The sequence below is a fragment of the Apteryx rowi genome, unplaced genomic scaffold (genome assembly GCF_003343035.1).
Source record: "Apteryx rowi isolate R43461 unplaced genomic scaffold, aptRow1 scaffold_40, whole genome shotgun sequence".
NCBI lineage: Eukaryota > Metazoa > Chordata > Aves > Apterygiformes > Apterygidae > Apteryx > Apteryx rowi.
Window position 1 is genome coordinate 1,549,088 of NW_020450530.1, and position 12,333 is coordinate 1,561,420.

At 40.5% G+C, this 12,333-nt stretch overlaps 1 protein-coding gene across 4 annotated transcripts in view; it reads left to right on the forward strand.

The window, feature by feature from the left end:
• Positions 1-12,333, forward strand: part of SPPL3 (signal peptide peptidase like 3) — a 59,781-nt gene that overhangs the window by 34,565 nt on the left and 12,883 nt on the right. For 3 of the 4 annotated variants that reach the window (XM_026075056.1, XM_026075060.1, XM_026075059.1), the window contains 2 exons: positions 6,744-6,838; positions 9,744-9,863. In XM_026075056.1, the coding sequence (XP_025930841.1) occupies positions 6,744-6,838; positions 9,744-9,863 (215 nt within the window). The remainder of the gene's footprint in view (positions 1-6,743; positions 6,839-9,743; positions 9,864-12,333) is intronic. The other variant, XM_026075058.1, reaches the window with a different exon arrangement.

The window sequence follows — 12,333 nt, forward strand, 5'->3', positions numbered from 1 at the left end:
TACTGGATGTGCATTTGTATACAAGTTCTAGATCAGATCGTGTAAGTGGTACAATTATTTTTGTAGTCTTAGTTGTTGAAAGAATAGGACCTTGAGAAAAAAACTAAAATCTTTATTAACATAGTGCTCCAAAATATGATATAAATGAAAAAATGCYTTCCTGCTTTTAACTTGTCTGACATATAGCCTGGATCATTGGAATTGATAGCMCATGATTTGTTCAAGCTAGTAGAATTTTAGATTGTTCTTGCTTGCAAAGTCTTAATGCGTATTTGAATTTACCTCAGTAATATGGTATACCACTAATTTTAAAACTTTTTATAAATAAGATAAAAGTTGCACCTGTTAGACTACTAAAAACACTTCTTTTTAGTATCTGCATTCTGTTGCTTTTCATTTTAGTAAGTTAAATTCTTGTATTTTTCTCATTTCATATTTGCACCAAAGACAGGTCTATATACAGATTGCTAACATGATTTTTAAGCACAAAAGTAAAGCTGTGGCTAGTTTTAGGATCCATAATTCTAGCTAGCTGTTCAGAAGTGATCCTTGTACTGCTTATTAGCAATTTGAGATAATTTGTGCCTGAAAGAAAAGGTATCAAATTGAAGGATTCGGTGTCTGGAATCATAATAGATAGCTTTCAGAGTTGTCTGCTTTTGGACCAGAATAACAATTTCAATGGAAGGATTTAACCAGCATACAGTGTTGCAGCGTGGGCTTTTAATCTGCAAAGATCCTTTTAGTTTTGACCTCATAGCTGGAAGCTAAATTTGAGAAGTAGCTTCAGCTTCTGAAATGCTGCTGTGTCCCCCTCCCCCCTGGGACCCYATTAAGGGCACCATGGGCATATTTTAGAAAATGATGTTGTTGTTGCCTTGCRCAGAGAATGTGAGGGAATGCTGACATGTGCAATACATATTGCCTCTCCCAGCAGAGGTCAATAAAATCAGATTTTATTCTCTGATATCTCTGCAAGTTCCCCTGTCTTTCACCTTTCAAATGACAATACCCATTATATAGACATGCATGTTGGTTTGTTCTTATCTTCTGTTTTGAATAACTTAAGTTTAAAGGAAGATCAAGACCTCTATCTTTTCAAAATTGCTGAGGGGACATGACCTTCTGACAGATAATGTATTAAAAATCGTTAATAATTGGCAGAAGTAGAATCTTTTTTGTAATCCTCCAGTTATCTGTAAAACACTTAGAAAAGGTATAGATTTGTCCTGGAATAAGGGAAGAACCCTGCTTGAACTTGAGGAATTAGAGGGTTTTAGTTGGTGAATGGCCAAGAGAAGAACGGAGCTGTCGTAAGACAAGAAGCAAACAGCATCTGGCTCTTCAGTTAACCTTCACGTTGTAGGAAGTGGATTTGGTTTCTGATTCCTGGTCAGCGAATAGAGTTATTGTGGTATTGCTGGCAAACTGCTTCAACAGCRGTACAGTAATGGGATCAGAAAGATTTGGGAGGGTGAGTAATGAGGGCAAAATCCTTGTGCTTGTTGCATCGCATCTAATGCAAGAGATGGAACGAATGATAGCCTTGGTCCATAGCCTTGGTCCAGTGTCAGTCACAGTAGCAGCATTGGCCAAAAAAAAAAAAAAAAAAATTCAACACCCCTCCCCCCGGTTGGTTAGAAGACTAGATCCAGGGTAAAGTCCCCATCCAGAGTGAAGTGCACAGCTTGTAAAGTTGAGACCTGCTTCTCTTGCTGTGGATCAGAGTGTTTCCTTCCTATGGCTGTGCCGAGTCGGGAATTTTAGCCTCAAGCCCTTCTGCGCTGCTCTCCTGTACGCTTTCGGACCATCTCTCAGGCCTTGAACTCGATATACTTTATTGTAGCCTGTCAAAAGGGCAAGTGTAATCTTTTGAGCAGTTGCAAGCTGTGAATTGGAGTATGCAAATGTACTGTCTAGTCCTGGCTTTTTAAATGGGTGAGCTTAGCCTGGAAGAGTTTTATTTCCTATGGGTCCTTGCTAGACAGTTGCCTACTCTTGCACAAGTGCTCGTTGCTGTTTTCTCCAGTCCTCTCTGTGATTTCGAATGGTGGGGTTATTCTGCAGGCGGGTAACAGCTAGATCTTTTCTTATCCTATCACATACCCAAACATGATCCCTCCTCATATGTAAAGCCTGATTTAACATGCAACGTACCAGTTCAAGTATCTGGTTTGAAGCCAAATTGTTATATAGATGCTTCTCAAATAGAATGAAGCCCAGCTTTGTTCTGCAGGTATTTACAGAAGAAATTGCACTGGTTTTAAATATAAATAAATTAGATAAATATATAATACATATTATTACTAGTACAACATTTCATGTATATAAGGTGGCTTGCTCCCTGCTTCAGAATCAGTGATGAGGGCCCTCACATATCTTTGCTGTGTTTGCTTGATAGTGTAGGATTAAAGTACAAGCTTTATCTCCTGTCTGCAGATGAAAACTGATCTTCTCATGCTGCAAACTCTCCGACCTTCCCACATTAAGTGCGCAATGCTTTGGAGGCCTCAAGGCAGTGGATTAATTTGTGGTACCAAAGAACAATGCACATCGGTTGAATTTTTCTTCTTTTTTTTTTTTTTTTCTCCTACTCTGCCTTGCTTATTCAGATATTTCGGTTGTAAGTTCTGTGGGATAAGTCCTTTTCTTGGTTGGTTCTTAAACAGTGCTGCACAACCATGATGAGTCCACGTTTGCTGATCTTCATTCGTTAGCAGGGTTTTGTGCTTGCTATATTTGAGCTGAAAATGAAATTTCAAAGGAGGTGTAAGAACTTTAGATTTAGCTATATGGAAATGGTTCCAAATATTCAAATAAAATGTGTGACTAATTCTGGTAATAGAGTGTGAAGTAATAAAAATAGCTTATTTATTTCTAGCTGAAAGAAACTTCAACCAAGTTTCTGAGTTTATCTTACCATAATATTTTTTTTGGCTGGTAATATTATGCATATATTTTTAACTTTCTGTATATATATGTTTGTAGGTATGCTTGCATGCATGTTCCTTTCCCTACATAAGTTCTATAATTTTCTGTTATTTTTGTGAGTTTTGTAATAGCTCTTTTTAGTGGAGAAAATGTTGTCTTTGCTAGAATACGAACTTTTTCCTATGTGATGTGTTTAATATAGATCTAATTTTGAGGAAGTTTTTTCAGCTTCCTACATAAGGCAGCTTCTAATCTTCATTTAAAGCTTCTTCGGTCTGCATACAAATGTTAGTCCTTGTTTTTTCCTGATGTGTTTAGACCTCACACTCAAATATGTTTGTCTTAGGCAGATCTGATAGGGGCTTGGGAAAGGGCAAGGAGACTCTGCCTGGCCAATAAGTAAAATATTCTGAGAAATACTAGTGGCTTATATTGACATATGGGAATTTGGCGTCGTTCAGAGCTAATGAGCTGTATACTCATATGGGCACATATATCTCCTGTATACTGTTTTGTAAAGTACCACTGGGAGACTTCATGTTACTCTACTAAGCAACATTGAGACTAGGTGACATAAGAAAGAAATTTCTCCTAATTTTTGTGTTAGATTTAAATTTGCTGTGTAGTTTGAATAAGCATAGGAGGCAACTAGTGTTTTCTGTCTCTAGATGCTGGGTAACTAAAGTATGTGTGTAAATAGAAAAAATAGTTGAAACAATGTTCTCGTGGTTGGCTTTATGCCTTGACGTTTACAGAAATCAGGATACGTATTTCCCAGTGAAACTTTTAGAGAAAGGATGTGCTCGGAGTTCCTGAGCGTCTGCAGCCCAATAGTGGCAGAGTCGAACGGAGATCCGGGCTGACCTTTTCCCTGGGCTGAGCAGAGACTGTCCGCCCGTGGGCACACCCAACGGGTGCACCTCAAATAGCCGCTGAAGGCGAGATGCTCTTATCAGAGCCGCCTGATGTAAGTGAACTTCCCTCACCTAGGGGGTGAAAACATTTTTACATGTACTTTCTGCAGTCCAAGAGTTCTCAGTGTAGCCCATTTTACAGTACAGTCTTTAACTTTCTTGAAGGATGTTTTGGTGATCACCTCTCAATCTTTTTTTTACTTTCGTAATAATTTGCAGCAGAGGGAAGGGCCAAATTATAAAATGATTGCAGATTATTCAGGATTTAGCTTGGATCAGCAGCTGCATTGCTAAGTGAAAGTAATCTCCTAGTTCATGCTTAATATTGAGGTAGGGATGTTTATAGGTAACGTGATAATTGCTGACGCTATTGCAGTGAGAGAACTAGGGCTAAAGTTGTTTATGAGCAGTGGAACAAATAGCTTCTTTTCAGTTTTCTTTGCTGACAGCAATGCCCCTAAATTACGAGGAGTTCCTTGATCCCGTCGTTAGACCGATGGTACGAAGTTCTTGCTGAATTGCACTGATTCAAAGGAGAATGAAACGCAGCTATGAGAGAAGAATTACCTTGTTTGGCTGACTCTTGGATCAAGTCCTGGAGGGCTGGCAGCCTGCTCTTGGATTTTGATCGTTTGAGAAGAGAATTATGAGACTACAGTGGATTTATGGGGAAAAGGGAAACGGGATCGAAGGATAAAGGCACCCCAAACAAGACGTAGAGCAGGGAGCGCTTTAGAAACACGAGCTATCAGCTGGGAAGACCTGATTCATTTGCTGGAATTCTGGTGTTTGGTATTGCCTGTTTGTATTTTTGATAACTTCTTAGCTCATGATTCATAATCGGTATAGAAGCACTGTATGTCTAAGGTTGAAGGTTCCTCGTATTTTGCTGGGGCCCAAAAGCCGCTTTAATTTCATCCTGCTGTTTGGGAGTACCTGCGTAACAGGAGCAGAGGAAACAACATATTTCTAAAACTGGAATATGCTCCCCTTCCCTCCGTTCCGTGTGTGTTTGCTTGTTTTCATGCTGTCAAACTGCTCAACCTCTCTTTCTTTAAGCTACCACACCTATCTAGCTGCTGCAGTCCTGTACGTGCTCCGTTTCAGGTTGTATAACTCTGCAGCTCAAAATCGCTCAGCTGTACATTGCCATAGGTAACCTCTATGCTCGCATGAAATAACTGACACTTAGAGAATTGTATAAAAGACTGTGGTGTATTTTTTACCTATGTGACAAATTAATAGCACTTGCTCACTTTACATAGTAAGATTACTAGCAGCTCAACTTGAAGAAGAGTTTAATGCCTGTTGACCTGGAAGTTTTATCAAAATACTTGGTATTTGCTGCTGCTGCAGACCTAAGACAAACGTTGTGCAGTGCTCCTGGTSGCTCTCAGTAGCTTCTTTGAATAAATAAATTTACAGCTGAGTCATGGATAACATGCATGTAAGAGAATGAGAAATGATCATGGTAAACCTGATTGCTAGTATTTTTTTTTTTATAGTACCTAGAATTTAATGATAGTGCAATTTCCTTTAAGATCTGTCTTGGACAGCAATTATTTCTATTTCAAGAAGTTAAGCCAAACTTTGTTAGAATGTAATTCAGAAGTTGCATCAAAGGACAGGACTGTGGCAAAAGTGGTAGAATACTGTATTTTTKGGGTTTTTTTTTTAAAGTGTATTTATCAAAATGACAAAGATGAATCAATTAGAATTGAGCTGGGTACATAGGGGAAGGTTGTCAGCTCCTGTGGATGAAATTAGTATCAACTTGTACTAATTGTTCCAGGTTTCCTCTAGTCGTCTGTTCTATGTGTATCTCACATGTCTATCTGGCTACTTTCTAGGCTTTGCTGAAACTCTTTCAATTAAGCAAGACGACATGTTCAGCAGAGAGTTGTAAGCTAATATTGGTCATCATTCATAACAAGAGTTTGAGGGAGGAAATAAATATTGTTTTAAAAATGTAACTGAAATCCAATGGTTAAAATTGAATGAAAAGGATCAAAATGAGAACTTGGGAAGAGTTCAAATACATCAGAGTTGAAACTTTCATTGCATTTCCATCATATTCTGCACTTCAAAGTAATTCCGATAAAAAGTATCTCTGTTGCAATTTGTTGTTGCTAACACTTACCAGTTCAGGCAATACCCTGGCTAGTCTCACTGTAAGAACATGTGTGATTTGGTCTCATCAAGACCTGTAGAGGTTTTTTTTTTTTTTCTTTTTTAATTTCCAGCATGGCTTCAGTAGCGTGGAATAATTTTCTGTAAGTGTGTGTAAGGATTAAGGTATAATCCTCTAACATCTGTTTTTTAAAGGGGTTTGTAGATGTGATTTTTGTAGTTTACAACATATGGGGATATATTGGGATACTGGGATCACTGTTTGTATAGTGTTTTGTGCATGTGAGTTTATCCTTTTAACTACTGTGGCACCTTTGCTGTGAACAGTGCGCTCCCCGCACTCATTTTACTTGTCCTTTTACATTCTGGTAGGTAAGTATTGGACCATCTTGTACATGTTGTTGGGGTACCAGAGATGATGCAATTTAAGTTATAGAAGCGAGTGTCTAGCAGAACCAGGAGCAAGAACTCTTGCACTACATCTGTCTTCTTTCTTGACCAAAAGACAGTATTATCTTCTGTGAGATGAAAGATAACATTAATCTTATCAAAGGGGAATTAACTGGAGACATACTTTGGTTTCCAGAGGCCTATAGAAACTAAGAATGGTGTTCCGAGTATTTGTATGTATGGTGTTTGCTCTCATAACCAGCATTAAAGTGCTTTCTCAGGAAGAGGGTGCGGTAGTAGGGTGGTAATGAGACCATAGCTGATAAACCTATGCAGGGGTTTGAAACTTGCCTATTAAGTTTGCTTTATTTCCTGCAGGTCTCTTAACATGGACTTTGAGAATCAAGACAAAGAGAAAGACAATAGCAGCGCAGCTGGGTCTTTTAATGGCAACAGCACCAATAACAGTAAGGGTTAGCTTTACTCCTTATCTTTCTTTCATCACTTGAATGTGTGGCATCTTCTTTTACTTCATCTGGCAGCGTATTTCAGCCACATGCTTTGTAGATCCAACTGATACAATATTCTGTCTAGGCACTTAAATATTTTGCTGTGCATTACTACTGCTATCTAGTTCATGCCCATGGAAGCAGAGTTTAATACATCAACGTTTCCATAAGGTGTAGAAATTGCATACCGCACAATTTGTCAGGTGTTACTGGAAGTGGAGACGGCTTTACTTTTTTAATGAAATTCTGAGAAGGGAATGTAACTTCTTTTGTCTGGTGTTCATCACCGGGACATATTAGCCTGTGCATTAACAAAGAGAGATTTGACCTCGTGGTGGGCTGACAAGAGTCTGTAAGGATGATTCAGCTTTATCAGTAGCAAAATTCAAGTATAGATTTCACATGGCTTTGGGCAGCTCATTTATAGGTGGACAACAAAGTATGGGCCTACACACAATCTATTCAGAGCGTGGATTAACTTGTCAGCTACTATGTGGTGATTATCCCCTCTCTTACGGTATAAATAGATTCCAGGCAGCTTGGCCCTTTGAGATACGCTGTTTCGCAGGTGAAACTATGAGTGTGAGCAGTTAAAGTGGAATGTGCTGTACACAATGTGCCGTAAATTTACACCGTAGTTTACCTTGTGGTAATTTATATGGTCATATTTTGAGAATAGACTCCAGAATGAATTACTTCAGCAAATTTAGAGAACAAGAATAAAGCAGGATTTGTGAGTGGTCCTGTGCACAAAATCCTGAATGCTGAGGTTGCTTTGTTTAAAATAAGTATAGCTTAAAAATTATTAAATAAATAACATTCAACTACACCAAACTGCACAGCTACAGCAAAGAGGTTGCTGTGTTTGGTGATTCATTAATGAACAGTTGCGGCTTTTGGCATCTGGGAAGTAAGAGAAGACAGTCTGGGACTGGGAAATAAGCACATTAAGGGGATTAGCTGTCAAAATGATCAAAAGTGAAATGAAAAACTTTGACATTTAACACTGCAGGCACTTATTCCCGTATGCCAAGGTGGTTTGTAGTATGTCATTTCTTTCCTTTTTTTCCCCTCTCTTTTTTTCTTGGGAAATTGAAGGGCATGTGAGTAAATCCTCTTTCCCAAAGCAGGAGGAGCTAGATCTAAGCCGCAGATTAGAATATAAAAATTTCTGTGTCTTAGCACTGTCATGACTGGACTGTCTATATCGTACTTTCCTGTTTTGTGCCAGACAAAAAAGCATAGAAAACCCAAGTGACTGGGTTCTTCTGCTTTATATTTTTAATTTTTATTATGATGCTTATGTTTGCAGAAATAGATCTTTTCTCTGAAATAATAAATGACTATACAGTGTAAGTGACACGGCTTCTGTGCCCCTTGTTTAACTCGCTTGTTTATAAAAGAAACTGGAATACTTGCAACTGAAATCAGGTAGTAGTGAGTATATTTCATGCTCGTTTGAGGGGTTTTGACATACTCAGATACACTGATAACTGAGTTCTATAAGTAACCCTTTATTTTGACAACTTCCCACTCACCCACAGAAGAATTTTACTTATGCACACACACACACAGAGTGTATATATATAAACTTGTGTGTGTACGTATATATATATATTTTTCTGTTTGATAACCTAAAAGCTCAGCCTTAAAATCCTGTGACTTACCAAGTCCTGCTTTATACAGTGATGCCTAATTATTTTGGGATATTGTGGAGGTGTTAGGCTGGTTTTAGGTCCCATCTAGTTCAGAGCTTTACATTAATTTGCATTAGAAACATTTTTGGTACCTCTTATAAAGTGACTATTTCAGATGTTGCTTGTAGTTTTAATGCTGTACAAGTGTCTCTTGTAATTTTTTTTTTTTTTTTTAGTCACTACTTAGGGCTTATTTTTTCACCCGTGATCAAATGTGAAAACAGAGTCTGGTTAAGTATTAGTATGACTTTGGGGGGATAGGTGGGCTTTTCAAAGCCTGATCTTCTCATTGTGTAAGTAGTAATAAAACTCTGGTAAGATATAGTAAAAATTGTGCTGTCCCATTATTAAAATCCCTCATAGGCACATTGCAAGGCTGAGGTAAGGAAAATAATCAGAATAAAGTCCTTCAGTATCTCTGCTCTGTTTGAAACTACTTCCAACTATAAGATGTAAGCCTGACTTTTGTGTTGGTTTTTAGCATGAAAGACCATTATAGTTCATGCTGATCTGAGTTCACAGTTTCATAAACATGTAAATGTCGTGGGTGTTTTTTGAAAGCTGCCCTTTATTGTTAGACTTGACGTTATCTGGCGATTGCCATCAGTGCTGTGACTGAAGCGCGCGGCGACCTTCACCCAGGTGAGCCTGGCGGCTGGGGCGCCCTTTGCRGGCGAGCCGAGCCTCCAGCTGCCTGCAGCGCTGCTTTGGTCGAGCTCAAAACCGCGTGCGGAGGGAGGCTGAACCGAACTTCAGCCTGCTCCGTTCAGCAGGTCCGTGTTGCTCRGCGCAAAATGTGGAAAGTGTGTAATGTGCTATTTGATACCTAGATAATTTTAAATCTTTAACTTGTTATTCACAGGCGGCAACGGTAAGAAAACATGCTTACCGTTTTCTTCCATCTTTCAGTCCTTGGATCGTGCAAAGCAGGCTGAGCCTGTCGCTGTACGTTACCCAGCCGCTGTGAAAGCGCAATTCGGCCTTCGTCCTGTTGCGCTGACGGCCGTAGCTGGCAATGATAGCGCACAAGGAGCCCGGAATCGACCTCTGTTGCACCAGCGTTGAAATGAAGTTTACTGTTAGAGCCCTAAACTGTGTGGACGGGGATAATCTTTCAGTGTGTGTATGGTGAGAGTGAGCCCAAGTTCAATGTCTCAATCTTTCTCCTGCAGGTATTCAGACCATCGATTCCACCCAGGCGTTGTTCCTGCCCATCGGGGCGTCTGTGTCTCTCCTAGTTATGTTCTTCTTCTTCGATTCAGTTCAAGTTGTCTTTACAATATGCACAGCAGGTGACTAAGTTTTCTTCTCTTTGTAACAATTGGAATAGAAAAGAAAGCATTAATATAATTAAGTATTTTCACTAAGAATTAAAATGCATGTCATAATATGTTTGGGAAAAAAAAACCTCATCGGTTTTCAGGATTATATTTTCATATCTCCCTAGCTAATAATAAAGTAACAAATATTATTTGAGAAGTATTTTCCATTTAGAGATTTGATAAGCCTACTGAACTATAAATTGCCAGCTTTGAAAGATGCTGGATGTATTATTTTATGTTAAAATGTAGCTGTTATAAATCCGTGCTCAGAACTGTATGTGTTTTTTCATAATTCAGGTACTTTATAGGATCACAGTATAATTCAGGTTGGAAGGAACCTTTGGAGGTCATATCCAGACACTTCTCTTCCTAGTTTAATTTTGTTTTGGCTTCTGTGCTGTTTTTCTTTGTTTCAAGGGTACTTCTGGTCTCATTGTTCTTTATTTTAATCTCATGCACTTCTTGAATTTAGAACAAAAATGAAATGATTGTTGCAGATAAACAGGATCAGAGAACTCACAATTTGTTACTATTTATGTTTTGGTATCTAAGTAAATACTAGGACTTTGATTTTTTTGGAAAATTTTGGCCTTTTGATCCTTCTGCAGTTCTCCAAGATACCAGCTGCTATTCAGGGGAAAAGATGCTTTTTTTTTTTTTCTTTTTTCCCTGCTCTAGGTTTACAGAAGCTTTTAAAAATTGTCCTCCTCGGCCCACATACTGAGTCAGTGAAGATTTTTAGACCCCTGATACCCCTCATACAATGCGGGCTTTTCCCTCCTGCTTCAGCTTCTGAGCTGTGCATCCTCCCCAGCCTCTGCAGCAGGCTGATGCCGATGGGTGCAATCGAAATCCCTCCTCGTGGAAGGAGTCTTGAGATTCCTGTTTCAAATTCTGGCGACACGGTCCTGTAGAGGCCTGTTGTGTGCTGCTTTTAAAACTTTGGCCTGTGTCATATATATATTCTTTGCTATTAAAAAATTACTGCTTCATATAAATTGTACTGTATGCTAGAGCTCGGTGGTGAGGGAAGCTCTGTGACAAGAGACAGATTTTAATCTGTCGCGCTTTTTGGTCCCATCATGTCCAGCCTGACCCTGACGTTTGTAACTTCACTTGTAGCATTGGTGGTGTGTAACTAGGCTCGCTAAGGCGTTTGTGTCTGGCGAGGCTTTGGGGGAGCTCAGTCCGCCCGGATTAGCGCGCTCGAGCGTCTTTATGCCGGAAGCTGCAGGACGCTGTTGTGCTTTCCGCTGGTTTTGCGCCAGGGAGGGTCATTAGGCGCAGGGCGCTCCGGCCCCRGGCCCTCCGGGATGCCGGGCGCCGGCAGCAGCTCTGTGTCGGGATGGAGCCCGCCGCGGGGCTCGGCGGCTTGGTCCTTCACGCCCTGCGGCGCGCGCCAGGAGCGCTGTTTCACGCCCTCCTCTTGCAGCTCGCCGAGGCCGGTGGGGGTGGATTTTTTAAATTATAGCTGTGGTGTCGGGTTTCTTAAACCTCCCCTAAATCTTTCTGCCCCAAAGCTTTGCCTTTTGGGGAAGAGCCAGGCGCAAGGGTGGGTTCAGCAAACAGCCCGAGGCCGGCGCTGGGCGATAAAGAGACGGCGGAGCCCCAGAGCTGGCGCCTTGCCGCGAGCAGACGGGACTTAGGCCAAGGGCTTCCTCACGGAGCCRCCAGCGCTGAGGCCGGAGGGGAGGGGAAGCCTCGGAGCGGGGCCTGGCCAGCGAGGACGGAGCGGGAGCGGGTCCTCGGGGGCACCGTGCCTTCGTGCAACTGCGTTTTAGTTCTTGTCGTCTCCGTGCGAGCCCAGCGCTGGGGCAGCGGAGGCTGGGGCAGGAGGTGCCGGAGGGGAGCAAGGGGGCAGAAAAGGTTCCCGGGCCCCCRGGGCGCAGGGGGGTTGGGTGAGAAAAGGCTGGTCCTTTTTTTTTCTTTTCCTTTTTTTCCTTCTTTTCCTTTTTTTTCCTTCTTTTCTTTTTTTTACAAATGTGTGGATGGGATAAATATGCTCCACAAAAAAGAAAATGTTTATCAAAGTAGTCCATTTAGATATGTATAAATGTTTATCATTTGTCCTGCTTTCCAAAACATAAGACATTGCATATTTTATCAATTTTAAATTCCCAGCTACTGGGCATAACTTCTGTTTTTAAAGTATACTGTGTTTCAGTAATGAATAAATGGTTACGAGTGAGATGGGGGGAGCGACTTTACCTAGGTTAAAAAGCCAAAAAAAAATTTTTATTTTGCTGACTTAGTCTATGTGATACGTTGAAGAATTTGAAAAGAATCTCGCAGTCAGACTGTAGCAGGTTCTTTCATTTCTCTTGACTCCTGGAATATTTGGAAAGTCTTTTTCTTGCTGTCATGATAATGAATAGCTTTAAGGCTTGTATTTTCTTTAAAGTTTGGGGGTTGGGGGGCTTTGGCATTCTGTTGAGAGCTT